The sequence below is a fragment of the Watersipora subatra genome, chromosome 8 (assembly GCF_963576615.1).
Source record: "Watersipora subatra chromosome 8, tzWatSuba1.1, whole genome shotgun sequence".
Lineage (NCBI taxonomy): Eukaryota > Metazoa > Bryozoa > Gymnolaemata > Cheilostomatida > Watersiporidae > Watersipora > Watersipora subatra.
The window spans coordinates 39335066-39361761 of NC_088715.1; the positions used below are offsets into that span (position 1 = coordinate 39335066).

Sequence of the window (26696 nt, forward strand, 5' to 3'; positions counted from 1 at the left end):
TAGCTACTAGTTACTAGCAACTCTAGCTACTAGTTACTAGCAACTCAAGCTACTAGTTACTAGCAACTCTAGCTACTAGTTACTAGCAACTCAAGCTACTAGTTACTAGCAACTCAAGCTACTAGTTACTAGCAACTCTAGCTACTAGTAAAAATAACATTCACCACTACACAAACACGCTTCACATGTTTCAGGTTGAAGCAAGCATCCGATGTGGCCAACAATGTGACCAATGCAAGAGCAGTAACAGGAGGAATGATCAATTCAAGTGCCTTCCATTCGCAACCAATAATGGTCTTTTCAGTAATCTAACACCAGCAGGTGACGCCAGCGGGTCAAATGCCTTAGACCATAAGATCTGACAATCGTGGCGCAACAAAAAACATGCATTGTATGCTTGTATTTGGGTATCACCACGGCTCGACATTTTGTAACTAATAATTATCAAAGGATACTCTTTTTAGCAATTTCAGTACAACTAGTAACAGTACAGCTAGTAACAGTACAGATAGTAACAGTACAGATAGTAGCGGTACAACTAGTAACAATACAACTAGTAACAGTACAACTAGTAACAGTACAACTAGTAACAGTACAGCTAGTAACAGTACAGCTAGTAACAGTACAGCTAGTAACAGTACAGCTAGTAACAGTACAACTAGTAACCGTACAGCTAGTAACAGTACAACTAGTAACAGTACAACTAATAACAGTACAACTAGTAACAGTACAACTAGTAACAGTACAGCTAGTAACAGTACAGCTACTAATAGTACAGCTAGTACCAGTACAGCTTGTAACAGTACAACTAGTAACAGTACAACTAGTAACAGTACAACTAGTAACAGTACAGCTAGTAACAGTACAACTAGTAACAGTACAGCTAGTAACAGTACAACTAGTAACAGTACAACTAGTAACAGTACAGCTAGTAACAGTACGGCTACTAATAGTACAGCTAGTAACAGTACAGCTACAATCAGTAAAACTAGTAACAGTAGAGCTAGTAACAGTACAGATAGTAACAGTACAGATAGAAACAGTACATCTAGTAAGTGCATGGTTTGTATGATGCACGAATAGTCATTGCTTGTGTTACAGGAACACTCTTTCATGGCCGACTTGTAAACCAGTCATATCAAATAAGTAGAAAGCTTGAAGGCTTGCCCTGTCTCTTTCATGCTAATATACAAGTTGTCAATCACTATGTTTCCATGATGCGCAGTACTCCGATGCAGCCCCCTCCGAAGTCGAGGGGATTGTACATTTACATGCTGCGCAGTGGTTTTTAGCAAATTAGCCAGAGAAGAGAAATTGTATAAATCGAATCGCCTGATGGAGAAATAGAATCGATCACGGATACCGAACGTCAGAAACGGTCTTTTTATGATTCTGTCGTCATTATACTTTTATTTACAATACACATTCACAAGGTTTTACAAACCTTAACACAATTTTTACAAACTAATATATTTTTAATAAATATTTATTTAAGTAATATATTAATTAAATGTTATATTAGGACTTGTTACCTATTTTTCAAAAGGTGTTGGTATCGATAACAAAGTCCAGGAAAGTAATCACCTCATCATCCTCGTAGGAGCAGACCATAATTAAATTTAAGTGAAAGAAGATCGGAAGAATAGCAAAAACAAGATAAGCAGGATAACTTTTGTACTAGTTTATGGCGCTCGAAGAATCTGTCTCCACAGCATGAGAGCTATGCGCAGCCACTGCACAATTGCTGTTTCCTTGCTGCGAATTTGCACTGGCTTCGCACTGATCAGTGCGCAGTGATTTCAGTGCGAAGACGCCGTTTCCATGATTCGGAGAGAGCGCAGGGAGTTGGGAGTATTGTCGAAATTTATCTTTTATTCTAGCCTTGACCCTTGGATACAGATAGATGACGAACGGGTAGAGCTGCTTTTTATAGTAAAAATATTTTGCTGTTTTGCCTTATTGTAGACGTACAAAATATTTGTTATTAGTTTCACTTTGCAGAATAGACTTTGGTGTTTAGAACAAATGAGCAAATCGTTGCAAATGAACGCTGAAAATGTGCAGCCCTCATCAACTTGTTGTAAAATCACCGCAATCACGGTCTATAAAACCGGTGAGATTGATAATAAAAAGGTGAAAAGTTGTCGATGCAAACCAATAATGCTGAAGTTGCGGTACAGCCCACAAATTAAATGGGTTATGTCAAGTTTTTCCTTTTTGCATGGCCAAAGGGGTGAATTTGGAAAGATCTTGAAACGGATTAGGCCATTTACATGTATTTTACTGTTCATATAACGTAAAATCTCTATAATGTAAACATTCCTGTTCCTGGAATGGATTATTTATGTTGTAGGAGCCCCTACTGTATAACAGTTTGAACTGGTGGAATGAGCTTACAGTTGGTACGATAAGACTCATGGATGGGTCCCCTTGCAGAGGAGCATTCTTAGATGACTGGCTGATGGTGATGAGGAACAACTGACAGTTTCCATTTGCCGTTACTCTTTGTGAGTAGAATCGAGAAATCTCTACCTGAGCTACCTCACCTGGAGAGCACAAAGGATTCGTAACTCATGGTTTATGGTACATGAACTGTGGCAGAACAAACTAGACAACTAACAAACCATGTGGAGCCTCCTACTTTGGATGATGCGACGCTGATGCTGAGATGATGATACATCTTATATAGAAGTTTGTTTTAAGGCATTAAAACATTGAAGAAAGTGATCACTGACACAGTAATGTGCCAGTGATCTTTGACAGCACCAAACATTTTGATTCAAATCCCGGCAATCCTGAAGACTCTTCATGGTTTCAAAACAAGGGTAAAAATGCTTTCAAGGTAGATGAAGCTTGAAAGGCCTACTGCTTTCAAGCAGCAGGCCTTTACTGCCATACTATAAACTACCAGTAATTATTATTATTAGTATTTTACTTCGTGTTAATATTATTTCATGACCTCCTTATTCACATGGTCACATGTGACATACATTCATCCGATGTGAGTTTAGCTTGTCACAGGAATATTGCTAGCAACTACTCCTAGCTTGTTATCTCTAATGCAAGCGTGACACTCTATCAGAACATAACAACTACTCTGAGAAGCTGGTGCCCGACACCTCAACCATGCAACATGTCTAGATGAGCATCATAACTACAATAAAATATTTGAATAGTTTAGCGTACTTAAATAAAAACCATTTAATGTAAGTGGAATTTTGATGCGAGTTAAAGGAAACACATAGGCACTGTAGTCAATGGCTCTCATGACAGATAGGTGCTTTTGCAAGGCCACCATCTTAGCCAAAAGAAACTGAAAATAAACTATCGTCGAACAACAAAATAACCTTCTGATGAATATAGAAGGCGAACAAAGCCTATCAAGTGGTGAAACCAGTGAAATGAATGATGAAGCAACTCTAAACTCATCAGCACCATGATGAACAGTATTATATGCTTTGGCAATAACTGGTGTCCTATAACATACAGACTACAAGGTAACACCTGGTGTCCTATAACATACAGACTACAAGGCAACACCTGGTGTCCTATAACATACAAACTACAAGGCAACACCTGGTGTCCTATAACATACAGACTACAAGGCAACACCTGGTGTCCTATAACATACAGACTACAAGGTAACACCTGGTGTCCTATAACATACGGACTACAAGGCAACACCTGGTGTCCTATAACATACAGACTACAAGGTAACACCTGGTGTCCTATAACATACAGACTACAAGGCAACACATGGTGTCCTATAACATACAGACTACAAGGTAACACCTGGTGTCCTATAACATACAGACTAAAGGCAACACCTGGCGTCCTATAACATACAGACTACAAGGTAACACCTGGTGTCCTATAACATACGGACTACAAGGTAACACCTGGTGTCCTATAACATACAGACTACAAGGCAACACCTGGTGTCCTATAACATACACACTACAAGGCAACACTTGGTGTCCTAAAACATACAGACTACAGGCAACACCTGGTGTCCTATAACATACAGACTACAAGGTAACACCTGGTGTCCTATAACATACAGACTACAGGCAACACCTGGCGTCCTATAACATACAGACTACAAGGCTAGAGCAGACCTCAGCTGTCGACGTACATCAACAAGCGAACGCATTAACATGTAATTACCGGCAACATAATGATTTCTCTCCCACCAATATAGATGTCGTCTCCAACCTGCATGATGGAAAACCTTGCCTAACCATTTTGTTTTTGAGGAGTTTTGACCAGCATTTAAACGTAGTGTGGATAGGAATAGGCACGAGTAGAATGAATAGGCCTAGGGATGAAGCCAAAATTACTAACAGCCCACTGCACTATTTCGATCACAGTATTTACCTATTGTATAGCATGCTTACCACCTTTCATGTCTGCTTAAACAAGCATGTATGTTCTAAAACCTTTCAAAAAACATTTTATATCAATGTAATATAGATAAGCGCTTTGAACATTCTTAGCTTCATCATTTTTAGCTTCATCATTTTCAGCTTCATCGTTTTAGCTTCATCATAGCAATTTGAAACTCAAGCGCTAGTTTGAAAACTGACATTTGAAAATGCTTTTATATGGTGCCTCATGGTTTATATGCTGTCTTATGGTTTATATGCTGCCTCATGGTTTATATGATGTCTTATGGTTTATATGCTGCCTCATGGTTTATACGCTGTCTCATGGTTTATATGCTGCCTTATGGTTTATATGCTACCTTATGGTTTATATGCTGTCTTATGGTTTATATGCTGTCTTATGGTTTATATGCTGTCTTATGGTTTATATGCTGTATTATGGTTTATATGCTGTCTTATGGTTTATATGCTGCCTTATGGTTTATATGCTGCCTTATGGTTTATATGCTACCTTATGGTTTATATGCTACATTACGGTTTATATGCCACCTTACGGTTTATATGCTACCTTATGGTTTATATGCTGCCTTACGGTTTATATGCTACATTATGGTTTATATGCTGCCTTATGGTTTATATGCTGCCTTACGGTTTATATGCTGTCTTACGGTTTATATTCTGCTTTACGGTTTATATGCTACCTTATGGTTTATATGCTGCCTTATGGTGTATATGCTGCCTTACGGTTTATATGCTACCTTATGGTTTATATGCTGCCTTACGGTTTATATGCTACATTATGGTTTATATGCTGCCTTATGGTTTATATGCTGCCTTACGGTTTATATGCTGTCTTACGGTTTATATTCTGCTTTACGGTTTATATGCTACCTTATGGTTTATATGCTGCCTTATGGTGTATATGCTGCCTTACGGTTTATATGCTACCTTATGGTTTATATGCTGCCTTATGGTTTATATGCTGCCTTATGGTTTATATGCTGTCTTACGGTTTATATTCTGCCTTACGGTTTATATGCTACCTTATGGTTTATATGCTGCCTTATGGTGTATATGCTGCCCTATGGTTTGTATGCTACCTTACGGTTCATACGCTGCCTTATGGTTTATATGCTGCCTTACGGTTTATATGCTGTCTTACGGTTTATATTCTGCTTTACGGTTTATATGCTACCTTATGGTTTATATGCTGCCTTATGGTGTATATGCTGCCTTACGGTTTATATGCTACCTTATGGTTTATATGCTGCCTTATGGTTTATATGCTGCCTTATGGTTTATATGCTGTCTTACGGTTTATATTCTGCCTTACGGTTTATATGCTACCTTATGGTTTATATGCTGCCTTATGATGTATATGCTGCCCTATGGTTTGTATGCTACCTTACGGTTCATACGCTGCCTCATGGTTTATATGCTGCCTTACGGTTTATATGCTGCCTTATTGTTTATATGCTACCTTATGGTTTATATGCTGCCTCATGGTGTATATGCTGCCCTATGGTTTGTATGCTACCTTACGGTTCATACGCTGCCTTATGGTTTATATGCTGCCTTACGGTTTATATGCTACCTTATGGTTTATATGCTGCCTTATGGTGTATATGCTGCCCTATGGTTTGTACGCTACCTTACGGTTCATACGCTGCCTCATGGTTTATATGCTGCCTTACGGTTTATATTCTGCCTTACGGTTTATATGCTGTCTTACGGTTTATATTCTGCTTTACGGTTTATATGCTACCTTATGGTTTATATGCTGCCTTATGGTTTATATGCTGCCTTATGGTTTATATGCTGTCTTACGGTTTATATTCTGCCTTACAGTTTATATGCTACCTTATGGTTTATATGCTGCTATATGGTTAAGCTCATATCTCAGACATATTCATGCTTGAGAAAGGGAATAATTTAAACACTTACATTCTGTTATACCATCTCAGTAGCAGCCAACTAGAAAGAAAACCTTTCAGAAGGAATTGCTGATTTTATTTCACATTACCGATTCAATTTTACTCCAGTTTTGTTCTGAAAAAACTTCAACTAAGAAACTCTTGCTCCTATTTGGGGCCTCCGGCATTTTCATCTGACTAAAATTAATTTACTATTAAATATTGCATCTTGTGAGAAAGCAATAATCATGTGCAGTGCACCCTCACCGTACGATTGCAATTCGTTCCAGGGTTGGCATCATATAGCGAAAAGGTCGTATAGAGAGGTATAAAAACCATAGTATTTAAGTAATGCAAACACCCTCGTAAAAAATAATCAAAATTTTATATACCGCATTAAACGTTATTTATGTACGTATTAAAAATTAATAACAAAATAGTATGTAACCTTAGTTACTATAGCTACCTACGGTAGCTTTAGTGTGTATTTAGTGCTTATGATCTGCAATAAAATGTAACAATATAATGTATGTGTATGTGCAGTAGTAGCAGTACATGCCATAAGAAGTACTTACCTTCAAAACAGACATATAACATAAACTTTGAATTTAACTTAAATAAATTTAACTTACTAAACACACACTTAAAGCTAAGGTTTAGTTTGTATTTTCAACTATTTTACTGAACTTCAACTTTTTCGCCGCTAAAATTATGTTACCTAACGGTTTCCGGTTTCATATTCACTATAAATCTTAGCTGACCTCATTAAAGCCTTTGCAATGTTGTTCTCGATAGCAGCCTCTCGCGTACTTGACCATTTCATGGCCATTAAAAGAAAAAATGAAATTTTATTGCTGTACCTTTGGAGTGACGTGACTCTAGCTGGTATATGTGGTGGGTAAAGCAGAAAGAAGATAAAAACTTTCAATGTTAATTATGTTACTGTACACTTAAAAATAAATTTAATACGTAATGAACTCGATTTTTGTTAGCAGGCTAAAGGAAGTCGTTATCTTTGCCCTTTGATCGAAGGAATCACAACTCCAACTTTGCTACTAATTTTAAAGGGAAAATATTACATACTTTTACACGAGAAATGCTGAACTGATCATACTTCTTTCAGGCGTTGTGATAAATTTTGTGGCAAACAGCATCTTTGTTATTTTCATGTAACATTGGCAGCACATTGGCTGCCAAATTTGAATTTCGAGCGGAGTTTTCAAGTTGAATTCGTATAGCGAAATACGATTCGTATGGTGAGAACGAAAAACCATCGTTTTCTACTTCGCAAGGTGATAAAATCGAATAACAGAGGCCACACTGTATAAAGTTGGTAGAAGGCAGATATAGCTCAAATCTGACATTCAACTTAACATAGGTGTAAAAACACATCAAATTCTTAAATATTTTGGACACCAAGAAACAATATAGGCCAGTTTTAATTTGAAGCTTACTTTGGATAGATATTATATTGAGGATTTAAAATTGGTTCAAAAAAAGATTATGACATGAGAGTTTATGTTTTACAAGGGTGCTTATTCTTTATTATGCCATCATAAACCAACCTTATTCTTTATTATGCTATCATAAACCAACCTTATTCTTTATTATGCTATCATAAACCAACCTGTTGCTGAGAATGTGAAAACTGGATTTGATGTTCCAGGGAAGGATATCGTCACTCCGGGGTCGCATGTAAACTTGACAATTTCTGTGTCGGTCATCCCATTGGCTACCACCACCCAATCATTAGCTGAAACATGAATTAAGTTGATTTTAAATTACCCCAAGGCCACTAGAGCGTTAACATTCTAGAGTTGCTATTTATTGCAGTCTGTTTGTAGTACCCAACTTTGGACTACCGTAAAAACTCTGGTATCCCAATGTCTTTCAAATTAGTGCTGTCTGTAGTATTGAAAAATGGTTGCTGAATATATTTATGGCCCCCTGAAGACCAAGATAGTGATACGTAGTGAATCAGTTCACAATATGCAACTCCTACTACTGAAAATCGGTGAACAGCTAGTTTTTCATTCATACTATTTGTTATATGCATGTTTTAAACAAAACAGTTGTTTCCACAAAGGTTTAAATAAATTATATACAGTCAAACATAGATAACTCGTCCACGGATAGCTCGAACACATGGTTAATTCGAACATTTCCTTTGGTCCGTTCCCACGTAATGATAAATTGCTATAGATAACTCGAACTCAACACTGTTAATTCGAACTGTTTTTTTGCCCAACAGCTACCGAAACGGTTGTTTTCGCTTTAGAAAATCACTTTATTCAAAGCCATAGAGGTAAACTTCATCTTTTCGTAATTCATAAGCGTCGTTATTACCACCATCGGCAAAATATTTTTGTCAACGACTTTTCTAAAAGTTTGGTGAAATTTGATTTATACTGCGATACGATGAATAGCACGGGCTAGCCAGGTCACGCGCGCAAGAATTTTCGCCACGCACATACAAAACAAAAATCGCATGTTGTTTTGTATGTGCGTGGCGAAAATCCTTGAGTGCGTGACTCGGCTAGCCCGTGATGAATAGTTTTCCGACGTTGATTCCGTGTTGAATCAACGTCGGAATGTTGAATGTTTAAAACGTCTTAAAAAATGTTGTAATTAAACGTATACGTTGTCTGAGCTACAAAAAACTATTCATCGTTTGACCTAAACACAGAATACGTGTGTACATTCAATAAGTATCTATTAAAAAAGCGTGAGTGATATAGAATGTACCGTAAAACCTCGTAAAACTTCTAATTGAACTGCCTCGGAGTGTTGCTTTTAACGAATCCCAGGTAAAGTAAGGTAATCTGCATAAACTTCAAGAAAAACGGCAAAATTGATCGTGGGTAAAACCCCAAAAGAAAAAAATGTCTTTTCTTTTGAGCATTTCAACAACGATCAAGTTTTGCCAATGTCAATCTGAAAAACGTCCTGGCAATAACATCACCTCAAACAACAAACCAATCTCAAGTGATAGAAAAATCTCTATACTTTTTCATGAAAACGTTTTAAACTTTACATTAGAAGCATTTAATTTGAAACAAGCCATTTGTGCTTTTGATTTATATTATAGTTTGTATATGTACATGTATCTAATAATAAATAAGTAAATATATGGACTTGTGACAGTGCTCTGATAACTTGAATGCTCTGATAATTCGAACACTTTTGCTCGGTCCCTTGAAGTTCGAGTTATCCATGTTTGACTGTATATATGTATTATTTCAGCTTGTATAACCTGTAAAAACAACAATGACAACACATTTGCAATTTTTATGAAATAAAAAATTATGTAAATAAAACTTGGTATAATTAGTTTGAAATTTTTTATTAAATAATTATACCTTTTAGTAATGCTCTGTTATCGTAAAACCTCTAATTGAACGCCACCTCTATTTGAACGCCACTATAGGAGAAGGGTTGAAAAATAAAAAGCCACCCTTTAAAGATGTGGTTGCGTCAAAAAATTCGATTTTATGAAATTAAGACCCATAAAAGGCTAAAACATCAGCTACAATTTGATGCCATTTTTGTCTTTGTAGACCAACCCTGTCCAGAGATATATGCGTTTGAATGAGGCCCTCTTTTAAAAAGCTCACGTTCCAGCGGATGCTTCTTTTGTGACGTCACAAGCAATACATCTGAAAAGAAACCACGAGCGATAAATATGAGGTCGCTTACTTAGCCAATCATCAGCGCGAAATTTTTATATAGGCCGTAATAAATGTTATCACTCGTAAATCGTGTTGTCTGTGATCTCAACTTTAGGGATTTTACTCTATTATTAAATCGCATGGATATCGATATTTACTAAATTAATTAACATCGTTACTTTAATGAATTACTTGATCGACACGTTTTATTGGCGAACAACATACACTAATTTTAAAAATTGCTGCGAAGGTGACTCCGAGTTTTCTTGGCATCAGGTAGTTAAAGTTCTACGGAGGAAGCTCGGAGAAGGGAGGTAAATTTATCTTTTACTTTGAGTCTCCTATAGAGTTCCCTGTTGAGTTTACATTCAGATTATATTTCCCTGTTTGAGGCTAAAATGTAATTTCCTGCGCGTGCGAGATACATATGTAAAGTGAGTTCTTGACGGCTTCTTTTTAATCTTTAGCATCTAGCAATACAATGGCTTAGATTGATGAATATACTAAAGGTAATATTTTAGTACTCATTAATACATGTACTAATTAATAAAATTATAACTTTTTGCTATCACTAATCATCGTTTTATATTTTTTTATCGGTTCACCTAGCTACATCTGCTTCAAATTTTCTGTGGCAGTTTTATTTAGTTAATTAGATTTATGATTTGGCTTTAGATGTTCACTTTTCACTTGTAGAAAGTGAAGAAAATCGATTGATCAATGCAAATCTTTAACTTCCAGAACCAAAGCTTTGAATCGTTGGCTTGGCGTACTTGTGCTTTTGTTAAACATTTATTCGTTTTTAAAATTACACTCGCAATCTATCAAACTCCCAATTTGAAAGCTTTCAGTAGATACGCTTTAGAATGACATATCTATGAATGACATATATGTATTGCATTTGTTTTACTGATTACAGGATGTTTATGTAGTCCCACCAGCCGAAGCAGCTTTGTCAGTGTGGAAACTGCCATAAAGGGGAAAGAAAGACTTGAATGTGTGCTGCATAAACCATGATGTTTTGTTTGAGTTTGTTGCAGTAGATGAATTTGTTTTATTGTATCAGCTAAAACTATGTGAGTGGCCACGACTTGATGAATATTTTTAATAAAAGCTTTATGCCGAGATGAAAATCTTTTTGCTTGTAAAAATTATGTAATAAAATTATATTGTTGAAGATAATGCAAAACATGATTTGCAGAATATTGTAGTGAATTGGATACGGTATATGGATGTCCGCAGAACTGGAGAATGTGAGTTCAAATCCAGTTTGCAGCAGACTTCTCATCCTTAAAACTCTATGCCCATGTATATTCTTTTCAAAGACGCAACTTGCTTATTTTACTTACGGTAGTAAAAAACTAGTTTTCGATGTGGGCAATGATATACAGCCCCGCCCCAAGGATAGGAGACAGACATAATGTGGGCGGGGCTTTTGGGAGGCTGTATATCGTTAGTGTGGGTAGCAGCGGAACTGTGCTGATACAAAGACCTTATTCTACATAGTTTGCTTGACAGAATTACCGTAGACCGTTAGAATTGGTAGTCGGTACTCAAATGTTTACACAGCATTTGGAGAAAGTGAGTAAGACAAATTTTCAATTTTCGTTATTTGAGGCCTTTGAAACATTCATAAGAATGTATCTGTAGCGGGGTTTAAAATTTTATTCTAACCAACATGAGAAAATACAAAATAAAATATATGCTAATAGAGCCGCGTAGGACTAGACTTTTATCGCAAATAGCCGATGTGAATACAAGATATATTGACAGATAAATGACGCGTGACATCATTTTGGGCAAGTCTGGGCATGTTTTTTTGGCCTGAGCGTTTTTACCGCGATCAGATTTTTTCGATTTTAATCTTCAAATATCTTGGCAATGAGATCGCCTAACACAACAAACAACATATCAACGGATAGAGAAAAAAAATGTTTTCTTTTAAAATCAACTCAAATTTGACGCAACCACATCTTTAATTGAGCGTTCACCTCCATTTAACCGCCACTTTGAAATTCTTTGATTTTTACGAACTCATAATAGCAAATGATCAGTAAAAAAGTGTCCACACAATTGTACTAATAATGAATTGTTTACATCAATAACAATTAATTCGTTCGTTGTTTCTGTTTGTATCAAAGTCCATTTTCTAACCACAAAGATTTTCAGTTTTCCCGTTAAAACTTTCAAAGCAACACCATAGAAATAATTATTAACTGTATCAGGCATATAGTAGGTTCTTGTTTAAAGCAGTCGTGATACATTGACGTATGTGAAAACGGTTTATAATTACGATGGAACCTGCACTACTATTTTCAGACTATATGCGGCTGGAAGTTTATCATTATTTGTAACTTATTTATTAACATTATACCACAATTATTATTAGTTACATTATTTGTGAAATGCTAGGCATAAACGTTTTGCTTTGCGAAAAAAATTGTTTTAACGCTAATATCGAACAGTTCAGCAGTGCGGAGGAAAATTTGAGGTCAGAAGACATTGTGGAAGGTATTGAACAGCCAGAAGATGAAATGGTTCAATATGAAAGCAAAAATCAGAATGTAATTGGTTGAGCAGACGATACAAATATTTTTGTTTCAAAAATGTTAGTCTTTGTTTCTGCATATATTATAAGTATTGTTTGTTTATGTCACTTGTTCTTGAATATACATTTGTAGCATTTGATGGATTATCATTATAAAACTTATAAATATGCAGATTTATAACATATTATTTAATAGCATCTGTGCGGTTATCTAACTCGGCTTACAATAGATGGATGCTCATTAACTCTCCTTCTATTGATCATAGAAAGTCAGTTTAAGCTGCAAGCTGTAGCAAACATATCAACGCGTGCAATGAGCTTTTATGCAAAATAATATAGTTATTATTGTTAAATATAGTTGTAAAGTAGAAAGATGAGTTTAAATTTAGAATGAAATAAAAGATTGAAAGCTCCAACAACTTGCAAATCAGGGCACAAGCTATACTATCATCGCAGGTTAATTGCGAGCAATAGCTAACAACCTTTATTTGGAGATCTACGACAAGATGGAGGTAAGTTAGCAGATTTCTTGTATCTGAAGGGGTTAATGTCACTCAGCCCGAAGGAGAGTGCACAATATAGGCAACATTTGCTTCACCAGTAAAAGGTTCAAACTTATCTTCCCAAAATTCTGACGAGCTATTTAAAAAAAAGGCTGGCAGAATTTGGTCAAATTCTGCCAGCCTCAATTTGACTATAAAGGAAATGTTGAAAAATAGAGTGCCGTGGCATTCAAATAAAGATTTACCACTTTTAATTGCTTGGTCTCTAAAACCCGCTTCAGCCTAACATACAACTTCAAATTTAAAACTGCATTCAAACCAGCCCATTTGCAACCAGTTTACATGGCCGATCTCTGAATGATTTTATGAAAGTTATCATCCCGATTTTTTCCATTCACCCCATGACGAGTTTAGACTGAGTTTGCCATTTTTTATTTGCAGGATCAGATAACTTTAGCTGATATATTTTTAGTGAGTCAATACTGACATTTTGTTGACTGTTTCCGACAAAGTTTCTCATGGATATTCTTAGCAAGATTACCAATTATTGTGCATTACCCAATTCATCACTAATAATCGATAATAATAATCGATAACTATAGAGAGGACGATCTTTGCCCAATTCATCACTAATAATCGATAACTATAGAGAGGACGATCTTTTGCTAACATCATCTGCTTCAATTATCATAGCAAAGGCATATTAATTGAAGCAGATGCTAATTGCTGTTGCTATAATAATTGAACGCAAGCAATAATTCTGTCGATAGAAACCCTTCAGTGGTGCTCTTAACGGAATTATTACTCGCGTTTGAAGCTATGATAAAAACATGCACAAACGTGAAAACAAATCTGATGGTTCACCTTAAATGACTTCAGTGTGACTAGCTGTGAAAGTGATTTTATTAGCTACTCAAATTGAAAATTGGTCTAGAACCGTCCACCAATCCGGCACAGGCCGCTAAAACATTTTTCTGAACAAAGTTGGACTCGGTTGCTCTTTTTACTTGAGGCAATTCTCGACCAGTGATCCAAACCGTCAAGACAACCAGCATGAAATCGGCTGGTGTGAACGCAGCTTTACACTAAAGGCCAACCGAAGCTCACCTTACATAATAATTAGCCTGAGCATCATAAAATTGACATTTTATGTGCACAACGATAGAGCAAGGATCTCAATATTGAAATGACCTTCAAACAACATATTCAGTCAAAAATAACCCCGATGTTGTATAAACATACATGTATATAAAATTATATTCTAATGAATACTGGGATTCAAAAGGTATTCAAAATTTCTTATTTGTATAAATAAAAAATATTTAATTTGTAATGACAACTGTGCCATGGAAAAACATAAAGTTGATTTAGTCTCTAGCACTCTGATCTACTTGACTTACAGGCTTTGCTCCATGGAGGAAGCTGCTCAACAATGTGGTCTCGTGAGCTAGAGTCAATTCCAACTCGAATATTTCCTGAGAAAACTGCTACGTTGTTACCAGAGGACCGGATGACAGTTCCCGAGAGGTCTCCTTCATCAGCCACCAACTTAAATAAAATTTTTGAGATGGATGTATAAACACCACCTGTTATGCATGTGAACAGACAAATCCAATTAATCACTGAATGACTCATCAGAGAAGTTAGAAGAGTTTATTACAGCTAATAGAGTTCAACCATATTAACTTATCTTCACAACAATCTTTAATTATCAAATATCGTAACTTACAAAAACTAACAGTTAGAAATAGCTGAAACGACCTTCTTTAGGTCAGCACTGAAAGAAACCAGTCTATTACTAGTTATTTAAACCTGACACAAAGTACTTCAAATATGCTACTTTAGACACGACCATCTTACATGTATGTACAGTAGTGATGTGTGACTTGTTTTCATTGAGTATTAGCAAATATAATTGGATAGGAAACAACCAATACCCTAGGACACTTATATTTCGCTAGTATTTAGTTTCGTGAGTAGCATACAGAGTTAAATTTCTCTGCAACTTAATTTCGCAGCTCTGATGAGTGCGAAAATATAGTGATGTGAAAATAAATGCAGTGGAACAAACATAATTAGATTCCTCAGGTTCGGTTCACCAGTAAGAAAGAATTGTTTAATTAGGCACTAGTTTGTAATTGTGAACCGCAGGTAGAATTGTGTGGCCAAGATCGATAATGCAATTTGATAGCTTGCTGCCATTTGTTTCTTGGACTATCAATAAACAAAGCTATTTAAATCCGCGATTTCGCTTGTTCGTTATAACAGTTTCGCTCATGAAATTTTCGTGAGAGGATGACTCCGCGAAAACGCGAAAGTTAGATCAGGCGAATACATAAGTGTCCTAGGGTAGTAGTGATCAACACGTACACAAATATCTTCCAAAACAACAAACCATATCTAAGGAGAAATACGGGTATGCAGAAACGACTACAAGATAAAACTAACGGATAAGAACTGTGCCAACATACAACAGTAATGGCAAGCTATAAGGGACCATTGACTGCACTGAAACTGTTCACCTCGACACAGAATGCTGGGGCTGACCTTTCGCATTTACACAGAAAGTTTCAGATCCTATTGCAATCGTTCACAAGTGGAACTTAATTTTGATGGGAAACGAAAAGATCTGATGACAAAGGATATCAAAGGATGACTAAGGAGAAAAACTAGTTCATACGGCGGATTACAGATAATGCTCTAGTAAGGCAAAGAAATGTATGAAAATCATTTCATTTTCCTTTACAATGAAATGACCAGTAATGGTAATGCTTGAAGAGCTAGAGACTGACTGCTGAAATATTAATACGCTGATTATTTGGTAACCGAGCATAAAGCTTTGCGCTTCATCGACTATGTACACTTAGTCTCTTAAAAATCATATAACTAGTTTTTTAAATTGAACAGGCCAACTTTAGATATCAACAATGGTATAAAAAATATTGTTGCACGATTTAAGACAAGCTAAAGCATAGTCCAGTTACTGACTGCTTGTTGCCTAAGAGGTCATACCTGGTCAAAACCAGTAAGCCTGCTATCTCAGTGATTCCTGCAGATGCCAACAATATTCTTGCATGTTACCATTTAATTAGACCATCTTTCAACATTTGTAGAAGTGCTCTTATTTCGCCTAACATTGCAAAAAATCTCAGACATACAGATACACATGTACCTTCATAGTGCAGGGAACAAGACGATGATGAACAGTCACTACCATTTTATTGTCTAAGGGAAATGGGAGACATGTAAAGCATAACTACTCCCATATATTGTTTTGCATTTCAAATCACCTGCATAGCCTGAAATTGGGCAAGAGCAACCGTGAATGACTGCCCTCCTGAGTATGACACATTCGTCATTGGATGCCGTACTCTTGGGCTGTTTCCAATGTGATTAGGTATCGTGACCTGAACTGTAGCACTCTCTGCAGCAACTACCGACAGCATTGAGCCCAGCGTGACAGGGTAAAAAGACATAGTTCTGTACTCATCACCTGCAAGTCAATAATAAAGCAATGTAACTCCCATTGAATCGGATGGTTGCTAGCCAGGAGTCTCTAGAGGTCATAAGGTCATAAAGCAAAGTCAAAGCAAAGTCCGACGTGGCTGACTACAGATTTATTATACTTTGAAATTCGCAAAACCTTAACATCCTGAGTTTAACATTGGAACGAGACTTCTCTCACTGCTGTATAATACTATAGTTCCTTGTGATTTTGTCTTAACAGGGACTTCTTTCACTGCTCTATAACACTATTGTTTCTTGTGATTTTGAACTGATAATAACTGCAAGAATTGCATCAACGGTAAAACAGCAGGTTACGTTATGACTTCCAGGTTAATCAGCACATGAATCACGACAGTTTCAAAACCTTTGTAGAGTTTCTACGCCAACAAAACTTTTTCGATACTAGTATTTTAAGTGAATGTAGTCGTACTATAACAGAACATTGTATCGCTAAAATACATGTGAATACTGTAGGAGTATTCATGAGGGATATACGAGTAGATGATGAACTCAGGAGCAATGTAAGCATTACCTGGTATGTAGCAGTCGATGAGTTGGTATGTAGCAGTCGATGAGTTGGTATGTAGCAGTCGATGAGTTGGTATGTAGCAGTCGATGAGTTGGTATGTAGCAGTCGACGAGTTGGTATGTAGCAGTCGACGAGTTGGTATGTAGCAGTCGACGAGTTGGTATGTAGCAGTCGACGAGTTGGTATGTAGCAGTCGACGAGTTGGTATGTAGCAGTCGACGAGTTGGTATGTAGCAGTCGATGAGTTGGTATGTAGCAGTCGATGAGTTGGTTTGTAGCAGTCGATGAGTTGGTATGTAGCAGTCGATGAGTTGGTATGCAGCAGTCGATGAGTTGGTATGTAGCAGTCGATGAGTTGGTATGTAGCAGTCGATGAGTTGGTATGTAGCAGTCGATGAGTTGGTATGCAGCAGTTGATGAGTTGGTATGTAGCAGTCGATGAGTTGGTATGTAGCAGTCGATGAGTTGGTATGTAGCAGATTCTACAGACCAACTCATTGACAAAGTGGAAATAAATCTATCAAGTTAAAATTTTGCTTCGCTCATTTGAAACTATACTACTGTCATAGTCGAATCAGTATAATCTATATACACATGTATATCAATCTCAGTGTCCATCTGTGTGTAGAGTTATAGCAATTAAAACCTAACAATAAAACATCCACTTCACAGAGGATTTCATCTCACCGCCTTTGGAATTGAGGCCCGCGATCTAAAGCACGACACTAGGATCATTCAACCAACCATAGCAATGAATGATTGCGATTACACTAACTACTTCAGTTAAAATACTCATGCTTGAAGCGCTTGGGGCTATTAACTAGCATATTTGATCGTTACATGTGACGATTATTAAGCTAGCTTCAAACACGGCTATTATTTTAGTAAAGACTAGCTGTGCCTCTCGTCGTTGCCCGAGTATTAAAAATCAGCTTATAAACAATGAGAAGTGATGAGAGTTGCCTACCACTTACTATTACCCTGGCATATTGCCAATGGGAAACGGTATTAAAAATCAACTTATAAACAATGAGAAGTAACGAGAGTTGCCTGCCACTTGATGGCAGGCAACTCTCCAGCAAGTGCTAGGCCATTGCCAAATGGCCTAGCACAATGCCAAAGAAAAATTTCCGTAAGCTAGGCTTCTAATGATGGTACGACATGGCATTACACCAGCGTTGTCCAGCTACAGCTATTCTAATAATAACTATAGCCGGAATGCAGAAACACGGACTTCGAGAAATATATATATAGATTTAGACTACTAGCTTATGAAGTACGCTACTCAAATTCATCGGGTAATTATATTATTACCGGGTGCAACGGTAGGCATTCACCTAGTTTTCAATAAAGCTAAAACCTAGAAAATTTTTCTGATGATCTCTGTTCACCTAAAAATACCCCATGAATTCATTCTGCTTACTTAACATGTCCATTGAACACACTATAGTCACCTAACATGTCCATTGAACACACTCTGTTCATCTAACATGTCCATTGAACACACTATGGTCACCTAACATGTCCCTTGATTGCCCTCTGCTCACCTAACATGTCCCTTGAATACCCTCTGCTCACCTAACATGTCCCTTGGAAGCACCATAAAGGCATCTGCAGAGAACTTGTCCATATTGTATGCAACAACACTGACTGGGCAGGTGCTCTCCACTAAAACGCTCATGTCAGACATGCTTGTACCAATTGGTTTGAACCAGTCCTGCAAGGTGAACCTTTGAAAGCTATCTGGAGTGAGCACGGTGTTGCTGTCACAAGCTATCTCTGCTCGAGCATTGGGTGTTCTCAGTCGGATTCCTGTTGATCCCGAGCATGTTGGGGTGACCATTCTAAAGTAAACAAAGTAATACATGGAAAATTTCTTTGTATAATATTACAAATAAATAATTTCAATAGACATAAATGAATCTAAAATAGGCTTTGCTCACAAAATATTTGGACAACTAAGCACTGATGTAAACCACTTCTTTTATGTATAACATGGAGTTGTTAATATTTACTAAATTAGTGTTAGGAAAAATGCCCGAGTGCCCTAATATAAGACTCAACAAGTTTTTATCACGCCGATTGATGTTTTTCTCTAAACTATTTATTCAGCTTGTACCGACACAAAAGTTTTCAAAACCACCTAAAGCGTAATATCGGGTAACCGTAGCAATATCTATCACCAACCGTCTACTTCTACTCTCAACTTACACAGTAAGTGGGTTGACGATTGGATACTCGACCGTGTTTTCCATGAATATGAACAAGTAGCTTCCCTGACTACCGTCAGGTGGGCTGGCACAGTCTTCATCAACCAAGCCATCATCATCATCGTCTACAAATAGCAATTATAAAAACTTGTAGAGAGACACGAGATTTCTTAAAGAATATTAACATTGTCTCTGAATGGTGACAGGATTTCAATTCCAGTGCAGGTACAGAGATTCACGAATTCAGACACGGTATGTTAACAGCTTTGCCCCGCAGCACATCTTCGACAGGCTGTCTAAAAGTCAGCATTCACTTGGCAAGCATTTGCATCGCCTACTTCTATTAATGCTGGATTAGCTCTGAACTATTATACTGCTCACAGTTCTCAAAGGTTACCGAATAACTTCTTTGCCTGATGAGGATTAAAATGATAACTAAAAATGACTTTTATTACAGAAAACATTAGATATATATTAGGTAGTATTCATAATACAAACATTTCGGAATGCATACCAAAAGGAGGGAGTGTAATCGTGAATCATTGTTATCACTAGCCATTCAAGGTAAGTTTAGTGCTCCAATAAGAGTATATATGTACTACCACAATAAAACATGGCACTGCATAGCAACACACGTACTACCACAATAAAACATGGCACTGCATAGCAACACACATGCTACCACAATAAAACATGGCACTGCATAGCAACACACGTTCTACCATGATAAAACATGGCACTGCATAGCAACACATGTACTACCACAATAAAACATGGCACTGCATAGCAACACACATACTACCACAATAAAACATGGCACTGCATAGCAACACACATACTACCACAATGAAACATGGCACTGCATAGCAACACACATACTACCATGATAAAAAATGGCACTGCATAACAACACACGTACATGTACTACCATAATAAAACATGGCACTGTATAGCAACACACGTACTACCATGATAAAACACGGCACTGCATAGCAACGCACGTACTACCATAATAAAACATGGCACTGCATAGCAACAAACGTACTACCATGATAAAACATGGCACTGCATAGCGAAACACATACTACCACGATAAAAAATGTCACTTTGTAACAACATATGCAGTACCATCAAATCCACTATCAGCATACAAGAGAAACATTGCAAGGTGGGAGTAGAGATGACCTACCGTATCCATTACAGTACTCCTCATCAATCGCGCTATCACAGTCATTATCAATGAGGTCATTCAGGGACTGAGAAGTCAGGCTACACAAAGTCTGAGAAAGCTGAAGAGAAACTGGATTAGCGTAAAACTCGCGGTCAGCGGCTCCATAGACAACGGCGGAGAATCTAATGTCATTGTTAATGCTGGTTACATAATTCATGCCTATAATTGTAAACAATATCAATAGTTGTCAATGAAGAAGCGAAGAGGAACGCAGTGAGTGGATACTATCATGTTGGTTGTGTATTGCTTGCGAGAGCACATAATATAAGATATCAAATCAGACCATGAGGATAGTATGAATCAGTGCTTAATATTAGTATTGAAACAACATAGAAAGCAAAGAGCCGAGTACACATGTACTGATTTATAAAAGTACTTTAGAAACTGTTGACCATACATATTGGAAATTACTGAATATAAATGCGTATATGCTCATGTTTTAGGTAAAAAATCTGTTTGTTAGAGTGACGGCGAGTCAAAGTTTGGTGATGCGTGGAAACAAAAAGCCTGAAAACTGATGGCAGAAATAGTGGAAGATGTTGCAAAATCCTCCAAAAAAAGTGAAACTGTGGCACAATATCATAATCTCAGGTTTTCCTGATATGCCCTTATACAGAATAAAACAAATAGCGCTGACAAGAGAAAAGATCCTTTAAGTAAGAGCCATTGCAGATACTCACCGAACTCAACGCGGACAGTTGTGGCTGAAACTGATGGAGCGCTACCATCTACTTCCACCCACTGAGCTGATGGAAATGCATCGCTAAATGGAATCCCGGAATCCCCGTACCTCAGATTTGATATATAATCCGTTTCAATAGCAATGTTCAGCTTGCTTACGTATGGTACATACTCTCCATTATCCCTGTAAGTACATTCATTATCAAATGAATCTAACATGAACTTTAGGGTACAAGGTTATGCTACAACTATGATATTATCTCATACAAGCGTTTTGCTTCAATCTTTTATGAATAGCTGACAAACATAGTGTATGCAAAGTTACTGTGACAAATACGCCTTTTAAAATATTGTACTTAGTCTTCAAAGTAAGATAAAAGATTGTATGTGTGCAGTAGCTAAGCATTGTCATAAAAATACCAGATTGCTACACCAATACTAGATTTATATGAAACTACAAGGAAAATATGCTAGAAACATGTTAGTAATGTCTCTATCAGAAGGGGTGGTAATATGGCACAAATGATAGACTAGTAATTGAGCTTTGTTTGCATCTGTAAGTATACAACATTTGGTGAGTATATAATGAGTAAGTATACAATGGTGTGTATATAATGGAGTATAAAATGGATTTTAGTAAAGATCGAGCTTTCAAGGTGAGCTACTTAAATTCATCAAGTAATTATTCTATTACCCGTACAATGCGGGCATTCAACAATTATAATTAATATAATAGTAGCCTAAATTTTAAAAACTTTGGATTTAACCAACAGCAAACTTGAAAGCGTAAACTTGGTAACCAGGAGTCATCTTACTACCATTCGATGGTACTTTCTCTTTCTAATATTACTACTCCTACAAAATTTATTCAATTATTTTTTTAAATCTTGGGTTGTTATTTCTTCGTTAAAAAACCTTCACTACTAACAAACCCTCACTACTACCGTATACTACTAACAAACCCTCATTACTATACCACAGTCTATGCGGCTGCTAAAGAGACTAAATGGTGTTAACCAAAGACTGAAGTCTTGACCTCCACATGGACTGATGAATGGTGGACTGAAGAAAATGCTATTTTGTAACAAGTGGATGTACATTATATGAACCATACCCAAGCTGACCACTTCTTGGTGTAACAAATCTATAGTCATTGGCCCAACTTTCCTTCGCTATAACCAAGGTCATAGAGGGGTCACCTGCAATACAACAGGCAGAACATGTATTGCGGGCACATGATCTTATGACACGATAAGTATGCCTAAGTAAATATCAATTTCAGATTAACTGTGGCACTTGTACGTGTAGCAGTTGTAAGACATCTTATGAATGAATGGCTGATGATTGGTACATGTGCAACCACAACAGGGTGTAACCACAACAGTGTGTAACCACAACAGTGTGTAACCACAACAGGGTGTAACCACAACAGTGTGTAACCACAACGGTGTGTAACCACAACGGTGTGTAACCACAAGTGTGTAACCACAACAGTGTGTAACCACAACGGTGTGTAACCACAACGGTGTGTAACCACAACAGTGTAACCACAACAGTGTGTAACCACAACAGTGTGTAACCACAACAGTGTGTAACCACAACAGTGTGTAACCACACCAGTGTGTAACTGGTTATGGTTAGTGAGGAAAGATAAAACAGTTGTTAATAGCTACGCATATCTATTAATGTTGAAAATGTGTTGTATTTCAATAACTTTTAGAAAAGGTAAAATTGAGCAGCCGTGAGGCTCATATGACACAACTAAAAGCTTCAGTCTAACATAAAAGCACTCGCACCTCCATTATCTCATTAAGCGAGAGTCTTTATCTATCATTCGCAATAGTAACTGACACTTGTAGACAAAATAAACATGGCTGCCTCTGAAATTTATGTTATGCTTTAAGTACATACATGTACCTCCTCTTTATTAACATATATTTATCATTTAATTGTTATGCTTGAACACGCCAGTAATTCATGTACAGAACTCACTATTAATCACAAAAATAAAAAATATAGGACATGAAAAATAGGGAGCAAAATTAATGAAATTCTCAGTAGGGTCACAAAAATTTGGTCAAATCAACAAGCAGTAAAAACCAAGAGACTGCAAAAATCTCTCTACAGTCTAACAGTTTACAAGATTTTTTGAATTATGACATATCTAGGGATGTCTGAAAAGTTTGGGTCTATAAAAGATATCACCGTAATAATACACATGTCTAAATTAGCTGAATAACTTAGTGACCAAGCAATATGACCTTGGTGAACGATCTCGGGTCAGAATTTCCACTGTTCACTTCACAAATCTATGTAGAAGCCAAGGTGCAAATGTGTTGAGAAGATTTTTCACCTTCTGAATGAAAATGAGCAACAAAATTCACATTTACTACATACCTTTGTCTATATCTTGATTGCTATTCAGCTGTGTCTTAGAGCATTTACTACATACCTTTGTCTATATCTTGATTGCTATTCAGCTGTGTCTTGGAGTATTGCACAACGAGTACGGGCTTGTCAGCTTCGATGTGAATATACTCAGTGCTGCCAACTTCTAGCTCTCGATACTGTCCTTTCAGAGCTACGACTGGTTCGTCTAAACTCTGCAAGTTTCAGAATTTCTTACTCAAAATTGGTCAATAATAATGGGTTAGTCTTTAGTATAAAGGGGTTAGTCTTTACTATAATGGGTTAGTCTTTACTATAATGGGTTAATCTTTACTATAATGGGTTAGTCTTTAGTATAATGGGTTAGCCTGTACTATAATGGGTTAGTCTATACTACAATGTATTTTTCATTTTCAAAGTCAATTATGCCTGTTTACATTATTTTATGCCTTGAAAGAATAAACTCAAATACCTTAGCATTACACTGCAAAAATTGAATAAACCTAACACTCTAAGAAACCTCGTCTACTGTATATCCTATTCACAATATATCTAACAAACACTCTAAGAAACCTCGTCTACTGTATATCTTATTCACAATATATCTAACAAACACTCTAAGAAACCTCGTCTACTGTATATCTTATTCACAATATATCTAACTAACACTCTAAGAAACCTCATCTACTGTATATCTTATTCACAATATATCCAACTAACACTCTAAGAAACCTCATCTACTGTATATCTTATTCACAATATATCCAACTAACACTCTAAGAAACCTCATCTACTGTATATCTTATTCACAATATATCTAACTAACACTCAAGAAACCTAGTCTACTGTATATCTTATTCACAATATATCTAACTAACACTCTAAGAAACCTCGTCTATTGTATATCTTATTCACAATATATCTAACTAACACTCCATATTATTTACCCATGGGAATTCATGGCTGATGTGTGACAAACTTACTGCAACTCCAGGAGGTGTAAGAGTAAGAGTTGTGTCATCTTGTGATGTAATAATCCTGAATATATCTCCTCTTGTGTTTCCAGAAGATCCATCTCTCTGTAGACAGTAAAATTAGCAGAAATCAAACTGGACAATTAAATTTAATTTCAAGCACTCAGAAAGCTATTAACAAATATTTTAAACGCCAGAAAAAGATCTTTTTGGATTACTCGACAGCTATATGTATTTTGTTGTAGTTATATAATGTTTGTATATACACGTAGTTACAGGGCTAATCATTCTGCTAATAAAGCAACTCATCAAAAAAACCTTAGAGATTCCAATAGACGAAAGACGAAGACAATAGGAGTGATATTAGTTAGTAGGAGTGATATTAGCTAGTAGGAATGACATTATTTATGAGCAAAAGGAAACCTCTTCCATATCAGTTGAATCATAATGTAACAGTAGCTTTGTAGGAGGCAGAAAACTCTAACTTAAAATATTCAAACATATTTGAATAGTTCTCTTAACCTGCTGTAAATAATTATTTTACAGCTTCAAGTTTGATTCAGCGAGGCAACTTAGATTATGATTATTAAATACTTGTCTGGCAAGGAAATTTGAATACTGATTGAATCAAAGGTAGTCTATTTTCAGGTTTGTAAAGGTATGGTCGCATGTTGTTAATGGATTTATATCTAAAGATCCTATAAACACTCATTACAAACAAATGTTTTCAAATAATGAGAAACAGAAAATGTAGAAGATGCAATATATACCTAAACTAGTTATACAAATTCGATCTTCATTTTAACCCTGTGCTATAGAAATGATAATGGACAGAGTAAAAAAAATGCAATTGGCACGTTTAGAAGACATGGCAGATCGAAAAGAAAATAAAGCAAAATTAGCTTTAGTATTGAATACTTCAATTTTGTGGGTTTTCAAAGTTGCCTATCCAGATCACTTTTGAAAGCAATGACCGATCAGGCTGAATTCACTTTTCGTTTGTCATTTTGCCAACTTGATACCTTTCAACAATTTCACTTTTATTTATTGAATGCACACCTGAATTGGTATAGTGTAGAAGTTGCGTCCCCATGATGGAACAGCAATCATCTGTTCAACGATATGATCTCTTGCATTTCCTTCATTTCCAACAACTGGTCGTCTGTTGCCTACAACGCAGAATGAATAAATAATGAGCATGAAGAGTAACGGGCCTTTCTTTGAAGAGCTATTTTAAGTAAACGATTTCATGAAGCATTATTGAGGTCTTCTGGAATACGGTCAGACCTCAATATCTAATCACTGATATATGGCATTCTCGAGAAAAAATGCAAAAGCCAACTAAATACCTGCCTCGGCACCTGAAGCAATTTTAATTGTAAGAGGTCTGACATTCCTCGAAACATTACAGTCTCACAAATGAATTTAAGAAAACCGGTGAAAACTAAAATTAAAATGCAAAATTAGAAAGTAACAAAAATGAACAAGATAAAATAATTTGAACTTGCGTATTTTGCCTAGTCTATGGCCTAGTAGGTTATGCCTCCATATCTAGTACGGGGGGTATGAGGTTACGCCTCCATATCTAGTACAAGGGGCCTAGTAAGTTATGCCTCCATATCTAGTACAGTGGCCTAGTAAGTTATGCCTTCGTATCTAGTACAAGGGGTATGAAGCTATGCCTCCATATCTAGTACAAGGGGTATAGTAGGTTATGCCTCCATATCTAGTACAAGGGGTATGAAGTTATGCCTCCATATCTAGTATGGGGGGTATGAGGTTATGCCTCCATATCTAGTACAAGGGGTATGAAGTAATACATCCATATCTAGTACAAGGGGGATGAAGTTATGCCTCCATATCTAGTACAAGGGGTATGAGGTTATGCCTCCATATCTAGTACAAGGGGGATGAGGTTATGCCTCCATATCTAGTACAAGGGGTATGAGGTTATGCCTCCATATCTAGTACAAGGGGTATGAAGTAATACATCCATATCTAGTACAAGGGGGATGAAGTTATGCCTCCATATCTAGTACAAGGGGTATGAAGTTATGCCTCCATATCTAGTACAAGGGGTATGAAGTTATGCACCCATATCTAGTACAAGGGGGATGAAGTTATGCCTCCATATCTAGTACAAGGGATATAGTAAGTTA

General features: G+C 36.6%; 1 protein-coding gene across 1 annotated transcript in view; it reads right to left on the reverse strand.

Moving 5' to 3' along the window:
- The window catches only part of LOC137402121 (uncharacterized), a 60891-nt gene that overhangs the window by 1794 nt on the left and 32401 nt on the right, over window positions 1-26696 (reverse strand). The window contains exons 18-29 of the mRNA XM_068088586.1: window positions 25597-25706; window positions 24547-24642; window positions 23628-23778; window positions 22290-22374; window positions 21175-21359; window positions 20453-20653; window positions 19265-19388; window positions 18632-18897; window positions 16308-16510; window positions 14418-14565; window positions 7926-8051; window positions 2398-2546 (exon numbers count right to left, since the gene is read on the reverse strand). Coding sequence (XP_067944687.1) covers window positions 2398-2546; window positions 7926-8051; window positions 14418-14565; window positions 16308-16510; window positions 18632-18897; window positions 19265-19388; window positions 20453-20653; window positions 21175-21359; window positions 22290-22374; window positions 23628-23778; window positions 24547-24642; window positions 25597-25706 — 1844 coding nt within the window. The remainder of the gene's footprint in view (window positions 1-2397; window positions 2547-7925; window positions 8052-14417; window positions 14566-16307; window positions 16511-18631; window positions 18898-19264; window positions 19389-20452; window positions 20654-21174; window positions 21360-22289; window positions 22375-23627; window positions 23779-24546; window positions 24643-25596; window positions 25707-26696) is intronic.